General features: G+C 35.6%; 1 protein-coding gene across 3 annotated transcripts; it reads left to right on the forward strand.

Moving 5' to 3' along the window:
* The first annotated feature begins 210 nt into the window (after nt 1-210).
* On the forward strand, nt 211-5,086 carry zfand2a (zinc finger, AN1-type domain 2A). Of its 3 annotated transcripts, none has more exons than XM_032588644.1 (10): nt 211-395; nt 964-1,060; nt 1,342-1,436; nt 1,994-2,125; nt 2,212-2,363; nt 2,462-2,590; nt 2,679-2,754; nt 2,851-2,927; nt 4,343-4,471; nt 4,643-5,086. In XM_032588644.1, exons 2-9 carry the CDS (start codon nt 1,006-1,008, stop codon nt 4,440-4,442), a joined length of 816 nt encoding a protein of 271 aa, XP_032444535.1. In that variant the 5' UTR covers nt 211-395; nt 964-1,005; the 3' UTR covers nt 4,443-4,471; nt 4,643-5,086. The 3 variants fall into 3 exon arrangements, with proteins under 3 accessions (XP_032444535.1, XP_032444534.1, XP_032444533.1); XM_032588643.1 differs by having other exon boundaries at nt 4,343-4,427; nt 4,537-5,086; XM_032588642.1 differs by having other exon boundaries at nt 4,343-4,427.
* The last annotated feature ends 16,611 nt before the right edge of the window (nt 5,087-21,697 follow it).

Consider the following 21,697-nt stretch of genomic DNA (forward strand, 5'->3'; position numbering starts at 1 on the left):
AAGCTTTAGTCCCCTCCTCTAAAAAAAACGCCTCCAGTCAGAGTTTTTTCTTAATAGTAGATTCTATTTCAGATTTACTAAATACAATTTCCATAATTTTATTTGAACAATCTGGGTCATTCTAGATTTTTCTTGAAATTTCTACGACCGCCTTAGAAACCACGCCTTCCATTGCGACGTAGCCAGCATGACATCAGCGGCGTCTTGACGTAAGTGGACAGTGCGTGACACAGCTAAACAGACGAGGATCTTCACAAACAAGGCAACGGACGTCAGGGGCTCTGTAATTAAACTACAGACTAAAACACTTTGAAAAATTATAGAGTTATATTGGCTGGAAGAATACATTGACTTTCTTTTTACAAAACCAAAGACCGAGAAGAAAGCCGCGACTGGTGAGTAAACCTGAACAAAAAGAGGAGGTTAGCTGATCATCTTGCTAGCGTAGCAAAGAATCCAGCGGTGAGAATATATTCTCACCATAAATAGTCAAGATTTATTTTTAGTATTTGTTATTGACATTTATGGAGAAGTATACTGTGTGGTGTTGGTGTTTCTTTCAACTTAGCAGAAATATGTGTTATTGCTCACTTTGGGTAAATTAAGTAGTTGCTTAATTTCTATATCTTGTTACTATAATTCATTCATGTTACGTTGTGAACATGTATTACTTATCGCAAAAATCTCTCTCATTTTGAAGTTCTTGTGTTCTGTTTGTCTAACAGAATAGTGGATAACTTGAGCTATTAGTTGCGTAATCGATCATCTGTGAGTCTGATCGAAGTTAGCTTAGCCTCTTGCTAATAATTTAGCAAACTCATTGTTGGTCTACAGACTGATAATCATGTGACTCATGACTAACCTCAAAGCCTCATTGTTATTACAATGCAGACCAGTTCTAATAACTGCTAGCTACTCATCTATTTAAGTTTTATTTTTATTTATTTTTTTGGTCTATTTCAGAATAAAAACCAGTCATTTTCAGCAGAAGACCCATTAAAAAAAATGGAGTTTCCAGATTTGGGAGAGCACTGCTCCGAGAAGACCTGCAAGCGTTTAGGTGAGTAAAGTCTCAAATAAAAACAGCATTATAATTTTTTGTTGATGTTGTTGTTAGACTTGAAAGATAATCAACGGTAATTAACAATCTGATGTTTAATGATGGCACTTGACGAAATGTAATGTTTAAATTCTTGACTGTGTGTTGTATGACTTTGTATTTTTGCGTTTTTATGATGTAAAGCACTATGAAATGCCTTGTTGCTGAGTGATGCTATACAAATAAAATGTGATTGATTGATAAACTTGTTCCCTCATAAAATACTGCTTGTTTGATTGCAGATTTTCTTCCAATGAGATGTGATGCCTGTCAGGAGATTTTCTGCAAGGATCACATCACCTATGCAAATCACAAATGTACATCATCCTACAAAAAGGTGAGTTGATAGAACCTAATAAAATATGAACTTATGTTTAGGCCTGATTTGTATCCTCTTCAATAAAAACTTTATTTAAAAAATTACTCAGCGTATTCATCTTTTAACTAATGCATCCAATTACTACAAAATGTTTCTGGACAAACAATTACACCATGGGTTTTACTTTTATTAGATTACTTTTGAATTACATTTATGTCTATTTGATCTACCCAATGTACTGATCTTGTCATATGTTGTTCCATTTATTTTAATGTAACCTATGTCACACAGCATTGTCTAAAACATGCTCACCTAAGCGTGGTTGTTCTTGTGAAGTCAATAACCTATTCCACACATATTAAACTGTGACAACAAGTAGCCATATAAGCAACTCATGTGGATTAGTAGCAGTGTTGCTTGGAGAATCAATCAGAATCTGTAGATTTTATAGGCCTTGGTTTTGAAAACGAATTGGTTGAATTAGAATGTTTTTAGTTCTACTATTCTTTTAAAAGATATCAAATGTTCTAGTTTGTTCCTTTGTTTGCTTAATACTGTTGTGTATGTTCTTGTAGGATGTCCAGGTTCCAGTTTGCCCGTTGTGTAATACTCCCATTCCCATCAAAAGAGGCGAGATGCCTGACATAAAAGTGGGAGAACACATCGACCGGGACTGCAAATCAGACCCTGCGCAAAGAAAGAGAAAGGTTAAAATAATGCAGAGTTCCCCCTAACCATGTGGCACAATGTCATCAAAAACAGTGATAACAGGTTTTTTTTTTCTTTCTTTCAGATATTCACAAATAAATGTTCTAAAGGTGGCTGTAAACAAAAGGAAATGATACGAGTCACCTGCGACCAGTGTCATTTAAATTACTGTCTCAAACATCGACACCCACTAGACCACGACTGTAAGACTGACGGGAAGTCTCTTTCCAAATCTGGGTGAGTACAGTTGTCCTAAGTATTCTGAAACGGTTTTCCTTTTTTTCTGAATTATCACATTGAACCTGGTGATTTAAGGTTTTTTGTTTTTTCCATAGACATGCTGCTGTAATGAGGTCTCAAGATGCTTCCTCTTCGTCTGCCTCTAGTTCTCGTTCATCTGCTTCAGGAAACCCTCGGCCTGTTTCTAATGGCGTAACTGTAAACAACAGAGCTTACAGCTCAGGGTGAGTGTTGCTACCCCACATTTGTTCAGTAATGGACATATTGAATATATATACTTTATTTAACACATTGTATTCCTGCTTTTCCCAGCTCTACCCCGCGGATTCCCACATCCGTTTCAGCACAGAATGTAATTCCTCCCTCGGCGTCCTTTCAGGCCGGCATGGTATGAACACAACTTTGATGAAATCACCTTATGTAAAGTAACCACTAGTATATTGAAAGTGAACTCAAACATTCTGCTTCTACATTGTCTCTTCAGACAGAGGAGCAGGCTTTACAAAGAGCACTGGAGATGTCTTTGGCTGATTCGAGGCCAGCTGCTCAACCAACCCTCAGGTGAGTTACGTTAACAAAGTGCCTCTGATTTTCCCTAACTTCCTCTTCATTTAGCTGCTTATTAAGTAGATCAGTAATGTGTGTATATAATATGGATGAAATGCAGACTTGCAGGTGTTTCTCAGTGACAGGGGTGGGCATGATGGTTGGCTTATATGGCAAGCTAATTCTGCATTTAATTTTCAGGATTGCCGCTTAGATCGTCATCGTCCCTGTTTAGCTGTGATATGAACTTTTTCTTTATATGCTGAAAAAGTCTTTTCACAAATGCATGCAGAATCTTTTTATAACTGGGCATGAATTTTTAGCTAAAACCCAGATCTCTGGTTAGATACTGTTTTTACTGTTCAGGTACTTTACAGTCTCCCAGGTCATTTATGGTTGATTTTCCCCTTGTTGCTGTGAATGATGAGCATATCCAGCAATATTGTTCTGAAGGTTATGATAATGTTCCAAAACTGTGTGACTTAAAAGTGTTTCAAGAATCTACATGGATTTATAAAAATTCACTTATTCAGCTTCCATCTTTTGCTTGGTTCTGATAGTTATTGAGCAGTGTTTAATGCTGATATAAATAGCACTCGGTATTGGTCGGTCCTGTGAGGTGTTCAAAGCTGTGGAGATAGTTTTATAATCTAACCCTGTCCACAACCCTGTTCTGTGTGGTGTGACCTTTGGACTTTACGGTGCTCTTTGTTTGGTAATGTTCTCTAACAAACCACTGAGGCCTCCATAGCACAGCTGGTTTTATGTATAGATAAAATTACACACAGGTGAACTTCTGTTTATCTTTGTGACTTCTGAAGGCAACTGATTCTCTGGAATTTATACTGAGCTGAATACAAATGCATGCCACACTTTTCAGATATTATCTGTAAAAAATTTAGGAAACTGTGTTTCTTTTCCCTTCCACTTTATATGTGTTTTTTTTTTTTTTTTGCTTGGTCTATTACATATAAATGATGATAAAATAAACAGAATTATTTGAAAGGTGATCAAATGTATGTCACTGTATGAAGAGATATGAATAATCTTTCAAACTGTAAGTAGTTTTTATGATTTAGTTGGTATCCAGAAACCGACTTGGCTCTGTTTCAGATCTGAATTAAAGTCATGATGTAGTGCATTGCTAATAGTGAATCAGAAACGGCACATTTTTCTTGTAGCGTACACCAAGTGCAAAGGAGAAAATCCACATAAACAAAGAAACCTGAAAAACAGCCATGACAGCGCTCTCTGCTTACAGATTTGAACCATCACATAGGCGTGGCTCTTTAGTGTTTGTCGAACAAAACAGGCTGATGGGATTATTTAAATAATTTTAATGAGGTTGCACTTGAATCAAACTCAAGGGTCCACCGTTATGCATGTCGTCCAGTTTGTGGGGTTTTCACTCCGGGATGTTTTCCCCTCAGCCCTCAGGAGCAGGAGGACCAGGCCCTGGCTCAGGCTCTGGCCGCCAGCGAAGAAGAATACCGACGCCAACAACAGAGACAACAGGTACCTGGAATTTAGGCACCAGTAGCATGCTTACAGGAAAACATGTAGGTACACAGTTGTCATGGCAACCCATCTGCTTCTGAACTTTTGTGTTTTTTTGTTTTTTTAGCAGCAGATGAAAGGCTAATTTACATCAAATTTCTAATAGGTTTTTGAAAATGTGTGGATGAAAGTTCTTTGTTTCTAACTGGGCTTTTTTTCTCCTTTCTCTTTAGGGAAGAGAGACCAAACAGTCCACCTGCTGCCTTTCTTAGTCTTGGAGCCCCATTTATGCTTCAAGCTGTGCTAATTGTTTGCTAGATAATGTACTTCTCAGATGTCAGTACCCAGAATGATTGATTGTTCCATGAAGAATTGCTCTTGAAAGTTGCTGCAATCTTGCCACCTTCCACATATAAGCACATACACTTTTCAGCAGGATCTGTCATTTTTAATGAATTAGTTGTTGTTGTAAATATTTTATATGCCAATCATGATGACTCTATTATAATATAGATATTGAATAAATTAAAGGTGCACTTAAATTTTAACTTTGTCCTTTGAGTGTAATTTAATGCAACTCATCTAAAGTGCTAAGTCTTGTTGTTAAGGCGGATCAGGAAGTCCATCAGAGGAGTGAGGTGGAATAAATTTGCCCATGCTTTTAGTGGGAAATGTCAGTGTGTGAGGATGTTTTCTAGCACAGCTTGTTTGTGTGTGACACATTTGTTGTGTTGACCTGGAATATTCATGAACACATTTCCTAAATTTAGCTGCTTGTTGTTTTTTTTTTTGCTTTTTATCTTTAATTAGAAAATGGTTGATTATGTTTCAAGTCAAATGTAAACAAGATAAAAGCATGGGTAATACAAGAGATAAATGGAACTAGAAATAATTATACTGTTGATGACAATGAAATCAACAGTTATTTTTTGCTAACTGCATTAGAGTTACACAAAGTGCATCAGTATGAGCGATGTTAAACTTCTGATTTTGCTGTGAAATACAGCATATCAAATCAACTCAATTTAATTGTGGTAATCAAGTTTTAACTTACAATTGTCTTCTGCTGCTCAGACTAATAATTGTCAGAATGTCAATTTATTCAAAACATTTGAGAGAAATGTTTCACTGATTCAATCTGCAGTTTAGATCACAATAATAATTCAACATAGACATTTGGAGATAAAGGATTAACTGAAAAAAAGATTAGTCATTGCTGGTGACATCACTGTGGAGAAAGTATTTGCCCCTTTACAAATCTCTTCTGGTTTGGCTCTCTTTATCTTGTTTCATCTCTTCAAATACAGTTTAATACTAGACAAAGATCTCCTGGGGATATACTGATTAGCAGTCATGTAATCATTTCTTAAGGGAAAAAGACATCGCTACCTCTTGGCCTTTTGTCAAAATGCATCCCTTAAACTAATAATTCATGATTACAAATAAACTAATTAGCAATTTTACAAATTTTTTTAAAAGCCGAGTTCAGTTTCACTCGCCTCAGGTAAGCCTGATACTGCCAGATGTGCATAATCAAAAAATGACTTAAATAGGACCTGTCTAAGACAAAGCAATCAAAGATCCTTAAAATCAAACTGAATGAACTTAATTAGCTAAATTGACAAATGGTCCAAAAAGTCTCAAAACCTAAAAAATAATCTAAAGCATTGCAGACCTCACCTACTTCTATTAAAACGACATTTAGAAATATAATTTGTGTGCAAATTCCAGTATGCAAGAAACTAAAATAAAACGTATATATACTAATAACATAATTACAAAGCAACACATTGTAAGTGAGATAAACTTTTCTGAATACTTTTTTTTCTCTAATATATAAATGCTTACAGTAGGTATGATGTATTAATTGTGTCTGGTGTGTTTTTTGGTTAAAAGATGTTTGTTTTTGCAGTGAATTTACTCACAGTGGGTAGAGTTTTACTGAAGAAAGAGTAGCGATACTTAATATCACTCAAGTGAGAGTAAAAAGTATGGTGTAGTAAAATTACTTCTGAGACTTCTTTTTTTCCCACAAAAAAAGTTATTCAAGTAAAGCAGAGTAAATGTAACTAGGTACCACTCTCCTCACAAGCAGAGAGAAGTATTCTCCCCTTTGGATTTCTTCTTTATTATTATTGAACCTTATATTGCTGCAGTCCTTTTAAAGAAGGTTTGATGTCATTTTTGTGACCTCCTGGATGAGACGTTGATAAACTCTTGGGAGTAATTCTTACAGGTCAACATCTCAGGTTCATGGCAGTTTGTTTCCTGTGACAGCTCTCACTGTGCTGTCAGGTTGCTGGAGAAACCAAAAGTCTTACAGATGCCATTTAACCCTTTTCAAAACTGATGAATGGCATTTCTTTTTCATTATAATTTCTTGAATTTCTTAAAATTGTGCATAATATGACTCATTTTCTTTTTTTGTAGATCCTAGTACTTTGGCTCTAAAAAGGTCTGGGTATGCCTAGTAATATTAAGCCAAAAGAGCACATAATCAGAGTCAAACCTTGTTTTTTTTATTGTTAATCCATGAATACTTTTTTTTTGTTTGTTTGTTTACTTAGTGCTTTTTCACGTAAGTAATTTCTTGGACGGCTATGTTTTCTTGAGTAAAATATGTTGATGTAGTGCATCACTTGAGCACAATTTCTGGGTGCTCCACCCAGCTCTGGTCAGTTTTATGTAGGCGAAATTTATTTACACTATAAACAGCAGGGGGCAGTAAGGTACCAATAATGGTTCCCATTTATTTCCATATCCATACCAGAGTAAATTTGCACTGTGCAATAATTTCTTCTTACACACATCACTGTAATTAAAATCTCAAATCTTTTTATTCAATATCTTTTGCCCTACCTGCCATTAACATAATGAATATACAAAAAAACACCTACATAGTTGTTTAATATGAGTAACCTTTAAAGTAGTTAAAGAGCAGAGCTGAAAAATAGCGTGGTGACACTTGCTGTCCAAAGCCATTTACGTAATGGTAATTAAAAGGCACCATTTGGAGGCAAGCAGCTCTTTAGCCATGTCCTTTGACCTGGAACAGCTTGCAAGTGTCACAAAAGTCTAATTACCATCATCTGATGCCATTGATGTGGTTACGTGAGTCATCGTTTTGCAGGTATACTGTAATGAAGTGCAGCGCTGCGATTGTAGAGTGGATTCATTTTCATGCAAATTGTATTCTTCAGTTTTGCCATCACAGCATGCTTTATTATTGTATTCAGATATGCAGTTATACACTAGAAAACCTGATCAGTTCCAGCATCTTACTGCATTAATTTACATATTCATGGTTTTCTCAAGCTACTATAAGTAAATTTTTAAATAAATGCAAATTTAGCTACTTGGTTGTACAATGCTGCGACATATAGTCAGAAGTCAAAGCATTTTGAATTAACCTACCCTGCTGATCACATAAATCAGATTTAATGTCCTCTGTGATAAAGCACACACATTACATGAATTTCAAATTATTAATCAGATGGTTGGATAACACCTATAGACAGAGCAGAAGTGTTTTCTGCTGCAGTCGTTTTTTTAATCTTTGTGAAATTGGGTTTTTATAGTAATAAAATGAAATGGAATTTGATTTTCCATGAATGCAAAAAGACGTTTCTGTTGAATCTGGAAATATTATGATATTGGGTAATCAAACTTATAGCAAATGGATCAATCAGAAAGCTATTTTGTTTAAGGACTCAACAGTATGTGCAGCTCAGAGAACAGAGCTTTCTTGCAGTTTTCAAATGCAGTTTTTTGCTATGAAATATTGGAGTAGAACTCCACAAGAAAGTTCTTGCAGAAGCAAAATTAAACCCAGGTTTTGTCTACTACTTTTGCCAAAAGAAATTCTCTTTGCCATTGTTCTAAAGGTCACTCTGTGGGTGAAGAAAACATTTTAACTCTTGACAGCTTTTGCAATGGAAAATTCTCGCCTCTGCTCTCTCGATCCTGGCTTTGCAGATTATATTCGATTTTTAAGTCTAGATGGGGTGTTCAAGCACACCTGGTTCCTGTGACACAATACTCTTCACTCAGAGAGCTAAACAACTACATTGGTTGTTGATATTGGGGCAGCGTTTTTCAAGGCTTTCTGGCTAACAGCTGCAAACAGTTTCTGTGTGGAAAAGTATGCAGCCTTGCTTTCATCTAAAAACACAGTGGAATGTAATACTGAGGTGTTGACATTTTGCCATTTGTAAAGGTCACAGATGAACAAAATGTGGAGATTCAAAGAAATAGTGTGACACACTAATGTACAAGTTCAACATAAAAGAGTTGCAAAATAACATAAAGCACAAACATGTCCTGAATTTTAATAAACAAATGTGCTGTCCTCTCACACAGAGAAATACAACAAAGAGATGAGATACACCGAAAAAGTACAAAAACATATTCTGCTAGTGTTGACACCAACATGTAGTTCTGCATACCAACAAAAGTATTATTTTATTTTATGTAAGACTTGCCCCATTTCATTTGAGAACATTCTTTTGCTTAGGTTAGTTTTATTATTTTCCATTTTTTACAAGCAACAAAATGCATGTTATTTTAACAGGACTAAACACATTTTATTGGATAGATCTGAGAGTAAAATACATTGCTATTCAGATCTACCCCATGTATTTAAAAGTCATATAAAAGAAAACATTTAGGCTCAGTTGCTCAAGAAGAAATGTGTGGTAAATAGACAAGAGTGAACGCATCAGTTGCTTTTTATATGTAACCATGTGAAGCGCCGGATAAGTCTGATGTCATTAATTGCTTAGAGAGATTTCAGCATGCGGCCATGTATGTAATTGCTCTCCTAAGTTATCATTTACATGCCTAAGACCCCTTCTAAGATATGAATATGTGAACTGTTGTAAATCCTTTTAAGAGCCCACAACTGGGCTTCTTTGGGGTCACTCAGAGTTGAGGGAGCCAGTATATTGCTCTATGCTTTAGACTTAATAAGTGGCTATTCCACTCTAAGAGCAGTTCTTGGTTCAGGTCAAGCCTTGACCATTATGGTCATGCAGAAGGCAGGCTAAGAGCCTCAAAGTCATTTTCAATCTTCAGCTTTTGCAAGGAAATCATAAGGCTTATTGGCTGGATCTGTGTTGGATTTACATTTCATTATGCTGGCATTTTCCACGCAGAGACATGAGTTCACTAGGAATAATGTGATCCAATCCAACATCTACAGTACAAATTCTGACAAAATGTGAAGGCTGATATGAAAACTAAACTCAGAATATAAATTATTTTACCCAGTTGCTATGTTGTTGGTGAATAATAAGTTTTATTATTATTATTATTATTATTTTTGAAAGTTGAGAAAATTAGACATACAAAAACTGAAAATTTGTACAAATTCTACACTAAATGGCAGCCATTTATTGAGTTTGTTGCTTCAATGTAAACTCCACCCATGCTTGCTGTGTTCTACAGGCTAGTAGCAAATTACAGGAGGTGCTTTCGGCAAATGTTTTCTTCCTGCCATCTTTCCATGAAGATCAGATCTGCTAAATGCAATATTAATGAGCAGTAGATCTCGAGCTCCTCCAGAGTTAATATGCGCATCTTGGCTGCATCTCTGATTAATACTCTTTTTGGCAGGCCTGTTAGATTGACTGGAGCTCTTTACCTCTCAGTCCAGTCCCTTCCTTTTTCACATCATAGAACGACCAATGAGATGATTAAAGTGTAATATATTTTGTTACAACCTAACCCTCCTTTGAACTTCTCCGCAACTTTATCTGTGAGCTGTCTGGTGTGTTCCTTGGATTTAAAGAGGCTGTTGACTAATGTATTCAAACAGGCTTTCAAACAACAGTGGCAATTATGCTGAAATACACACAGGTGGACTCTATTTATTAATTACATGACTTCTGAAGGCACTAGATTTTATTTTTGATAAAACACTTTCCAGATGTCAACTCGTTCAACATTTTGGAAAATGAATAATTTTACAGGAAGTACAATTATTTATTTTATGGCAAAATGTGAAACAGCTCAAGGAGAAAGAGTATTTTATGAGGCAGTAAATAAAATAATAACACAATCATAACAATGCATTGGCTAGTTTGTCTTTAGGCAAATATATATTTTGTTTTTTTGTTTACATGGGAGCTGACATCAAAGCTCTAAATTGCTGTCTTTGCTGTTGGAGCAACTGGAGATGTAATGCCTGGAAGTTGAAGAGGAAAAAGCTCAGAGCTCTTATGTGACTGCAATTTCCTAGTATGACCAGTTGCACTTCACAACTCAGCAGGAACTCAGCAGAGTGGTTCAAAATAGGCCCATGGCATCCTAGTGGAAAGGTTTGTAAGAAAGCAGACAATTACAACTGTATGCGTTCTTTTTATATTTATACATAAAAAATATTGATTTAGATCAAAATTCCGTCTCCATGCATCTTAAGAAGCTTTATAGGATTTACTGCTATGGCTATACACTGTTGTGGCAAATTAATAAACTACAAAGCTCCCTGGAGGATTTTGCTTCGGTAAACCAGCTGGACAGCAGACTGTGAATGTTGAGTGACTAATTTGCTAAAACATGCACTTATTATAAATCAGATGCTCAGCTTGTTTACTAGTAGCACCACCAGTGATACAAGACCAAAACTCATTACAGCTCACTCAACTTTCCCCATTCACTGCAAACTATAACTTGGAGCTTTCATAAGACAAAGATTCCTCCTAATTTTATATAAATTGAAAACATCTATTATCTACAACAAGTAAGTAGCAAGTATTTTATTGTAAACTAAGGTTTAAAGTACAGTCAGTGTGCAATGATGATACTTTTGTTGCTTAGACTCCCAGAACAAAGTGTCATTTACTGTCATGCATGAAAATTTGAGCAGAAAACAATATTAATTGCAGCCATAAAGCACTGCGAGCTGTAGACTCGGTAAGTATAGTGAAGCTCAGCGTGATAAGTATACTTGACATTCATTCAGATATCAAAGTGGAACAAACCAGACAGAGAAAAACTGCCTGTTATTATTTTCCCCCACAATTCTAACTGCTTTGCCATTGAACACATGAGTAGTGTTCAGTCATAATAAGGTAGAAACATGTGACAGAGTAAAAGCATTGTAAACATAATTATGCATTAAGCACACATGCATAGATAGTGGTCAAACAAATGATGTTTGAATGTAATTTGTTTCAACTGACTGATGAAACTTTTATTGGGAAGTCTGACTGAATCAAACAAGATTCAGTCAGTTGTTTTACTTGTTAGTAAAACAAGAAAAACATTTGATTGCTTTATTGTTGGCACATTACAGATGTTGTCTGGAACCAAAAAAAAAAAAAAAAAAACTAAATCCGTCCATGTTTTGACAATTACAGTCAGAAAGCAAACCAAAACTCTTTTTTCCAAGATCTTCATCTACTTTTCATTATATGTTCGGATGACTGAGAAATAGTTCAGCATTCACAAGCTGTGGCTGGGTTTCTGCTTCAGCTTCCATTAATTGCTTCTCGTTCTGCGACTGTGCTGCTGCGTGTAATTATCGCTGCTTCTCATTTTCCAAGCGCCGCATGAATCTTTCAAAGAGCACAAGGACATGGAGAGAGTGTGCCATGATCAATAAGAAACAAGTCCAAGTCACATGCAAGAAGATATATTGTAGTACTGTGAAACATTATTTCCCTCCTAACAGATGTCACCTGGGTTTCCTTCCCCCCATGCTTAGGTTTAGATAAAATAGATTTTAATGTCAGACAAGGGTAGCCTTAGTAAATACAAGATGCAGTCTTGAAGTAATGATTTCATTCATCAAGGGAAAAGGTTCTACAAACCAATTTAGCCCGGAGTTGAAAAGTAATTACCCACAGAACCTAATAACTATGTTGCGCTTGACAACAATGATGGCCTTCTAATGTTTGAAATACCTGGAAATTAGTGTTTTACATTGTTGTGGAGGATTTGTACCTTGCTCTTCTTTGTAGAATTGCTTTAATTCCACAAAATATAATACATTTTGAAAAAGGACTGTCTTTTTAAGGATATGGCACAATGCCTCATTTGTTTCAGTTTTTTGAGTCATTCTGAGGCAATGTTACTGCTACTCTTCTGATCATTGCCTGGATTCATTATCCATGTGCGCTTGAGCTTAAGTTAACAAAACACACAGCCAGACATTATTCGTCTGGAGATTTTGTTCAAGTATGGTTCATGGTTTCATGAATGACCTCAAATGTTCCAGTTCTTGAAGCAGCACCAAACTATTGCAATACTACCACAATGTTTGACAGTAGGTAGGTAGATTAGACAAGAAGATAAATAAAAGCTTGTCATTATAGCACCTTTAAATATCTAAAAGTCACAAAGTACTTCACCGTAGACCAATGTAGCAGCAACAAAGCTAAAAATATATACAGAAAACTGAAACTAATGAAAAGCAGAATTAATAAAATATTTTTTTTCTTGTATGAAATTGGATGAAATTATTCATGCATTTTACAAAAAGGAAAAAAAAAAAAAACACTGGACACTCACAATCTGCTTCCACTTTGTCTTGTAAGTCCAGATTCCCATCCCAAAACCCTCTGGATCATCAACATGATGTCTGAAAATATGAAAAGGACCTTTTTGATCTGCTAGTCAGCAGTGATTCTGTGACTAGTTAACTCTCCTACTAATGCGATTTTTGTGCATTTTTTTTAATAGTTAAACTCTGATCTGATGTTGATCTTGATTTTGAGTGGGTGTGTGTGTGTGTGTGTGTGTGGGTTGGGGGGGAGCACCTTACCAGAGTAGTTGTCAACACCATTTTAGGGTCATTTTGGTCAGTCGACCTCTTTTGGGAAGGTTCACCACTATCCTGTTTTGTTGTTGATAATGCCTCTCACTGCAACTTTGAAATAATTTTCTAACCCTTTCCAAACTGAAAAATGTCAGCAATCTTGTTTTTCAGTTGTTGTTTTCTTTTTTATATATTTTAACAGAGGCAAGATCTGTTCCTTTTTGAGATCTTTTACCTTACTTCATGTTGTCAGAGAGGTTCTATTTACATGGTTTCTATAGTCTACAAGTCTGGCAGTAAAACAATGTAAGAGTCACTCATCAAATGGGACTGATCACAGGTTCCTAATAGAGGCTGCACCTACATTTTCACACAGGGCCAAGTTGGTTTGGATAGATTTTTTTCTTTTAATTAACAAAGTTATAATTTCAAAATTGCTTTTTGTATTTATTCATGTTACTCATGTTCAAAAAAGCAAAAACAGTAGAAATATCTTAGGGTTTTTTCCCCCCTCACTGGACTGAATGTCTCTGTGCACAAATGATTTATTTTACCAAAAAAGCATTTATGTTAGCAAGTCAGGCAAATTCTTCACAAATTAATAGCTCAACCATCATGTTATAGGGTCATGGTATTTGGTTTCCAGCTACTGTCTGTCCTTCACGTTTTAACTCTCTAGTGAATTCATGGATTAGCTGAAGCCAGGGTGTATCATCCTGGGGTAACACTTGACTAAGAGTGTGCAGTGAAGTAGAAGATTTCTCTCTGCAGTGGGTATTTGATTGGATAGGCGTAAAATGGCAACAAAAAAAACCTCAGTGTTTTAAGGTCACTGGAGAAGAGACAAAAGGACAAATAATGCATGAATAAAAGACAAAGCACTGTTTTCAGTGCCAGGTGAATATGCTCCTTCAGCTGAATCCTACATTTTTCAGTTGATTGTTTAAATAAAACATTTCTTCCTATACTAGCCTATACTTAAACACCAGCACCACTTGTTTAAAGTTTTCTATTCTGCAAAATAGCTGCTCTTCCAATGGACAATGCAAGCATACTTTGTGAAAGAGAGTCATTTTAGTGTCTTTGAATTTAGTGTCTTTTGTTTGGTGATGTCAGGTTGTTCTGAAAATTTCAGAAAGTGCTCACTCAGCTTCAAGGGATTTTCTTAGAATGTCCAAGGTTAAAGAAAGGAAGTAAACAGCAAGCAGCAGTTGTGTGGACAAATATGCCTTGCTCATGTCAAAGGTCAAAGGAGACTAGGAAAACAAGAGAACATTAGCACAAAAACACACTCGTTACCACTAACATACAGTGCATCCGGAAAGATTACATAGTTTCTTTCACATTTTGTAATGTTAAATCCTTGTTTCATTTTATAGTAATTCAAAATTTTCCTCAAAGTTTTTATACAGAAATGCCCCTTTATGAAAATGTGAATTCAATTTTGTGAGTGTTGTGAATTTTTATTTTTTTTTTTTAAAGCAAATAATATAATAATATTATCATTCAAAAAGACTTGAGGTTGCAATTTCTGCCAAGGGTGGATCAACAAAGTATTAAGCAATAAAATAATTATTCAAATGGGATTTCTTTGCTTTTTTTAAAAAAAGAAGTACATTTGAAAAACACTTCTCACTGTCTTAATGTGTGTAGAATTTAGTGGAAAGAGAACTTGGAATAAATCTGTAATATAAGTATGTAACACAAATTTTTAGATTCACTGTATACCGTCTCTGAATGCTCAACAGTTTTTACCTTGAAGCAGATGGGCTACAGCAGCAGAAGATCAAAACAGGACACTTGTTAATCTCAATTTAGTTGTAATATTTAGGTAAAAGGTCAGTTTTTGGTGTTAAATATATAAAAGCATGAAGGCATCCTGACTTATAAGAACAGCTCAGGCTTGTGGTGGTGTGTGTACATTTTTATGCCATACTTTAGGCCATATTGTACTAGTTGAGCATAATTTTTTATACAACAGCCTGAGTATAGCTGCTGGGCTTGTTCCTACTAAAATTGGCTACTGACTGTCATTGTTTTCCTAATAACCAGTGGAAATACAGAAACAGCTCCTCTAACCTGGCACTGTAATTTATAAAAAAATTTTAGAGTAACATTTAGTTTAAAATGGTGTTTCTAAATTAATTTGATGCATGCTGGGGGATTTTTTTACTGATAAATTATGTCAGTCGTCCTGGACTGCTGCTGAAATTGTTCAGCAGATAATCCTTTGTTCAGTTTGCCATCACTGTGCCGTGGCTGTGTGTGTGTGTGGGGGGGTGTGACTTCAATCTGATTACACTGATCTACATCACATAAAAGGGAATTTTAAACACAAACTGAATAGCTGAACAGCTTACAGCAGATGAAAGCTGTTCATATTTCCCTCATTTTAAAATATGAGGTAAAATGTCTCCGTTATCACCATGTTAAGCAGTGAGCTAAAGTTTCAGTGATGCACAAATATGATTCTAGATGTTTACTGTCTACTGCTTTCACTTTTAGATGTAATGAAGCAAACAGCACTCCAGCAAATACACAAACTAAGACAAATTTGCTGTACTTGATGTTAAGTGCAGACATATCATCATCTGCATTAGTTTCTATGACAACAAGAGGGTAATCAAAAACAGTGTGTAGCCTAGACCTGGACTGACCCTTGGCGGCGCTGCAATTCTCTTCTAATTTCCTTCTGCAATCAAATTTCAGTTCCCTGCTGAAACACTTCTGATGAGCCAAGTAACCAGTTGGCTCTGGATTTATGTTCCCACTTGACACCTTTTATGTTCCCAGTTGAAAAGCTCAGTGCAAAGATGTTTAATCAGCCTCCAGTGTTTGAACTTTTCGGATGGTTTTCACTGCAGTCTTTTAAAATGAAATTTGCATATTTCTTCAATGTTGACTTTCAGAGTTTTCCATCAGTTGAGAATAACTGGAAAGCTTTGAAAGGCAGAGTAATTCAACCTTGACGGATGGTAAAGCTACTGTGCATAGCAGGCGAATAGTTTTGATATTATAGTTTAATAGTAAATTATTACAAATACAAATAAATCAGTACAAATAAATCTTGTTTATTTGTACCGAACATCTAGGCAAAATAGGGCAAACATAAAAAATATTTTAATTTGTTTTTTGCACTCCCGGAACAAAGGCTCAAAATTTTGTTTTTGTTATATCGATTGATTTTTTTAAGGACAAATGAATAGGGGATATGTTTGATGTGAGCCTCAGAAAATCCCTAGGTCACCCTCAAATGTTGTGGCTTCCGATATGAAAAGATTCCTTCCTAATACCATTCTGTTTGTGATAAGTGGTGCTTCAGATTTGTATATATGTTGCGAGTGAATAACATTGCCAAGCTGGGTGTGAAAGTTTCACCCAATCTGTGTCGCAGATATTTCAGTAAACCTATCAGTCAAATAAATATTTTTAATTTCTGTCCTCACCGTGTTAAATTTAACAAAGACACCTCAGGCTGTATCAAAACAGTTTTCTTAAGTGAAACTGAGTAATTTTTTCATCAGGAGGCCAAGCCAATCAATCCTTGGAGACAATGTAGATAGAAACTTTTTATTTCACTAGCCCCGCTCACTGTGAGTTCCCACTAATGTAAACACTCAAGGAATCATGAGCCGAGGTAAGAAGCTAAGTTTAAGCCTTCACCTTTGATGCACCTCTCATTTCCTCTGAGGACATTGCTGTGATTGATCCCCTGTGCTAAGACAGGGCCAATAAAGCGAGGTCCAATGAAAGCTTCCCATGTAAACCATGTACTCACCATCTAATTGATTTCACAGTAACATGCCAATCCTAAATGCTTGTTGTTGTTCTGCAGCAGAACACTAATTAATGAGTGTTTGCTTGAAATGACAGAGATGCCAGTGTGTTATTTTTTTATTTTGAGCTTGTAGCCTCTCAAAGATAATGATTCCATCAGTATTTTTATCACACTTTTATAATAGGAGCAATTTGACTGCTTGTCAACACTTGAGCTGTTTTCCCACAGGCTACACATCCAGGGGTTTCAGTTTGCTCTGTTTATCATCACCATGTTACAGGAACGCAGAAGAACGTAGGGCATCATCTAAAGAAAGCTCTTCTTTAAACCACTTTTTAGCCTTCATAATAAAAGCATGGATGGCTTTCTGTTTGTTATTTTTTCTTTAATGTTAAAATAAGTAAGCAAATTAGTTTTGGCATGTTAGAAATCTGCCTTAAATAACTTGATGTGAGCAAACAGTAGCTGACAGACTGCTACTGAGACCCCACAGCCTCACAGCTCTACAGAGACTCTCTGAGTAACAAGCAGAAATATGTTTGATTTCTTGTCGCAAGCTGCTTTTTAATAATTCAAGCCTCAATGTAGGCAACTCTTGAGAAATGTCACACAAATCAATAGTTTGTTGTTGTTTTTTCCTCGTCCTTTCGTGGTAATCCATCTGCTGTTACCATGGAAACATTCACACAAAACAACACCCAAAGGTATTTCTGAATCTCAATTTGCCTTTCGTCAGGGCGGAGCTCCATCATTGTCCTAACAAAACTGTTTGCTTTGGCTCAGGCCATTGTTCTCTCCCTTTCCCTTTTTTTTTTTTGTTTTTTGTAAATCGGGGGCGGCCCTGTTTCATTAATAGGCAGTGAAATATGTTCTCAGTTGGAATCAGCATCAGTCAGGGTCGACAAAGTGCCAGCATCACTTGTGAATTTATACTCTTGAACATGTGTGCCATGCCGTTGCCAAACAATAGTCAGTCATAATTATTTATACAGCCAACTGAACATTTTCAGAATTGTTACATTACAACTGCGATTCTGAGTGTATTTTATTGGATTTCTTTTGTGACAGGCCGACACAAAGTAACCCATAATTATTACAGTTACATGCTACTTTCAAACAGAAATAATAATGTAAAAACTATATGCAAATGTTTTCACCTGCCTTCTCCTAAATAAAAGCTTGTGTGATTAATTAGTCTCACTAAAATCATGAAACGTGTCTTTCTCGAGAAAGAGAATTTATTTCTCAAAGCTACTTATTCTTTTTATATGGAGAGGCTGTGATATTTTTTGAAGCATTCACAAAAAGAAGTTGTTTTGGAACCACTGAACAATAATCTAAATTTATGATCGGTGTCTGTCTCACACCCCTTCACTTCCAATGTCAATTTCAGTTTTAGCTCAGAGTCCCTGTTTCACAGAGAAACATGCTGAGAGCACTTACACAAACAATCTGTTCTGTTATTTTCCTAAGTAGAAAGAGACAAATACATGCTGACAGCAGTCACTTAATTCAGTCTTATAATAAATTGCTTCCCATAATTTTCTATTTTTATGTGTAAAATATTTTCAAACTTGTGTCATTTGTCTTTCTCCTTCTCAATTAATTTTCTTATTTATTCATCATTGTAGCTTGATTTTTTTTTTTTTTAATGCAGACAAATTCGTTTAAAAAAAAGAAATATAATCCAGAGTTTAAAAATAGAAACTGCAATATTTAAAAGCAAAACATATGTGACATATCGGCAGTGCTATGTCCTTTAAAAAATAAAAAAAACAAAAACATGTTTTGTTTCAAGTCCAACAGGTATTCGGTCTGTGTGAATGATGTTGTTTTGCCCGCAGGTTATTGATGGATGAATGCTGACAGTGATGCCATCAGTCAGAGCACGCAGTCTGAACAGAGGTAGGATGAAATGTGTCAGGCTGAAGGTTCAGAGGCTACAAGTGAATGCTGTTTCATTTACAATTCAGTATCCAGAGTCAAGTCGCACACCAGATTGAGATCAGACAGCGCCTGTCCCTAATGAATTGACCATGAACATTCTCTGTCCGTACTGGAGCATGCTGAAGACGAGGACAATGCTCGGAGCTTGAGTGACTAGTGTGTGTTTAGAGACAGCAGAATCAGTGCATACGTAAATGCGAAAGTGAGGTTCTCTTTAAAGTGCAAAGCTTTTAAGCTTAGAAATGGACTTTGACAGTGTGAAAACCTTTATCACAGCCATCAGGAAACAACTACAGCTGGTGCTGTGTGAGCACCTCAAAGTTTGATTGATAGACTGCTGAAGAAGAGAAAGAAGCAGGACGGATTATTACATCTGCATGCAATGACTTCAGATTAGAGCCACAGAGCAGCATTTATTTATTTAAGATTTAATTGACAACAATAATTTGCCTGTACAAAATATGTTAATTTTATTCCACCTCACTAACGTATGGAGGGAGAAGAAATAATGAATAACTCATCTTTTACTTCTGAATGCATTAAGTGATGGATAGCAAAAGATTGATAAACGCTAGTTGGTCTTTTATTCTGAAATCTTCAAATCTAATTCACTTTTTACTTTCTACAGTGACAAAGTGTACATGAAGCCTTCATAATTATCAAGAAGAATTAAAAATATTTAATTGATTTTGTGGTGGTAATATTAACTTTTGTAACAATCTTATTCCATTACAGTACACCTAAACATCAGAGAGGATAAAACATCTAACAACCCTCTAGTGAAGATTATAAGTATGGTTCCAATGCTCTGGAGGACAGAAGGTTTTCTCCATCTTCTTTTTTTCTACTTTTTCTTCACTTCCTTCTTTTCCTCCTCCTCTGCCTTTGGATTTAATTGGATCCTTTTTTTTTCAAAGCCGACAAAAGGGCTCTTCTATATAGATATTTCTGTCTGTCTATGCATATCTTTCTGTTGATCTCTATCTAGCAATTAACGAAGAGCTGAAAGAAAAATAATCTTGAATTGCAAGGCAATTGCAGTTATTAATGTGAAAAATGAGTTTGTTTCTTTTGAATGATTTACTTTTGTATAAATCATACCAATCTTCAGTGTGAATACAAGAAAAAAGAAATAAAAGGAGATGGTGGACCATGGACATCAAGTGGAAAATGGACCTTACTAACCACTGACTTTTTTTCTGCTCTGCAAATTATGCCTTTTGGAGGAATCAGAATCATGTATTTTATAGGCACATAATTCAATGTTACAACACAATCAAGTAATTATGTCACATTCAGTTGTTATGGAAGTGCTGCATATATCAAAAATAACTTGAAGCATTCAACAAACTCAACAATAGGATATCTTTATCTGCAGAAAAGTACAGTTTTAAGAGGCCTAACCAGACATTAGAGTTACATCTGATAGAGCAGGAGACAGTTTTTAAGGAAAACTGTGCAAATATTATATATTACAGATGTGGGATGCTGATAGGCTCTGACCAAATGAGATCAAACTAGTTGATCAGATTGTAAGTAGACAGTCTATCCCTGACTTTTAAAAGAAAAATTTAAAATTTTAAAATGATTTGCCCAGTCTTAAAAAATAACAATGGAAAAACTGTCAACAGTGCCTGTATTGCAAATCTTAAATTGTCACTGGTTTTACATTTTGAATGGCTATTGTCATAACTACTGCACTTTTTTGTCAAATTGTTTGTATTTTATTTATTCTTAATGATTCTTTTTGTGTGTGGGGTGTGTGTGTGTGTGGGGGTGTGCGTGTGTGTGTGTGTGTGTTCTGTTTGACTTGCCACTGTGGCATGCCACTACCTTTCTTGGCCAGTTCACTCTTGTGAAAGACATCTTGATCTCAGCAGGTTTTATCTGGTTAAACATAGATTTAATAGAAAACAAAAAATATGACTTAATTTTCAGTTGATAACGCAACACAACACTTTAATCCTGATACGTTTAGATGTTGCTTTGGCAATAAGTGATTTGACTGTGAAAAACATTGAAACAGCTTGGGGCCAAGTAAAACACAGAGAGTTATTCTTAAACCACTGGGAGATTAACTGTCTGCTTAAAGTCTCTGAAACCTCCTGTGGATGCTTTCAGTTATGTTACAGCATCATCTGCTTACATTTGGCACTGAAAATGTTTACAGCTTTTATGTAAGTTATTAATGTACAAGCAGAACCTGGTAGTGTACACATTTTACAGCTTTGAAAGGTTGGTCTTCCTATAAATTCTAAGATATTCAAATATGAATTAAACATCCATGATAGTTATATAAACCACTATTTTTGCTAATGGAAGTTCTGCAATCCATTGCATTACTAGGTTTTCTCCTCGCCCTTCCTGCACTCAAGATTCATTATTAAAATCCTTTTAATTTTTTTTCCTCTTCTACTTTCTATCCTTTTGTAACATTGAGGTGGTAGAGAAATGGTATAGGTGGAAACATTTGTTCAGTGTATTAAAATATGAGCGGCTGAAGAAAGGGAAAGCAAAGCATTGCAGGCCATCTGGAGGAGGGTCTGAAATCCTGATACAAGTATTCAATAGTAACATTTAAATTTACATCACATTAAATTACATTTATTTACATTAAATTATTACTATTTAAATATCACAACTTTTGTGAGAAGGTTCTCAAGCTGACTGCAAGAAGGAGATTATTTTTATGCTCAACACTATGATGTTAGAGAAAGTCTTGTTTGGTCCAAAGGTTCCTGGTTTTGCTCATCTTATGCTTTGCTCATGGTAAGGATGAATTTATGAAGCCATTTGCTCAACGTT

Source organism: Xiphophorus hellerii, chromosome 16, assembly GCF_003331165.1.
Source record: "Xiphophorus hellerii strain 12219 chromosome 16, Xiphophorus_hellerii-4.1, whole genome shotgun sequence".
In the NCBI taxonomy this organism is placed as follows: domain Eukaryota; kingdom Metazoa; phylum Chordata; class Actinopteri; order Cyprinodontiformes; family Poeciliidae; genus Xiphophorus; species Xiphophorus hellerii.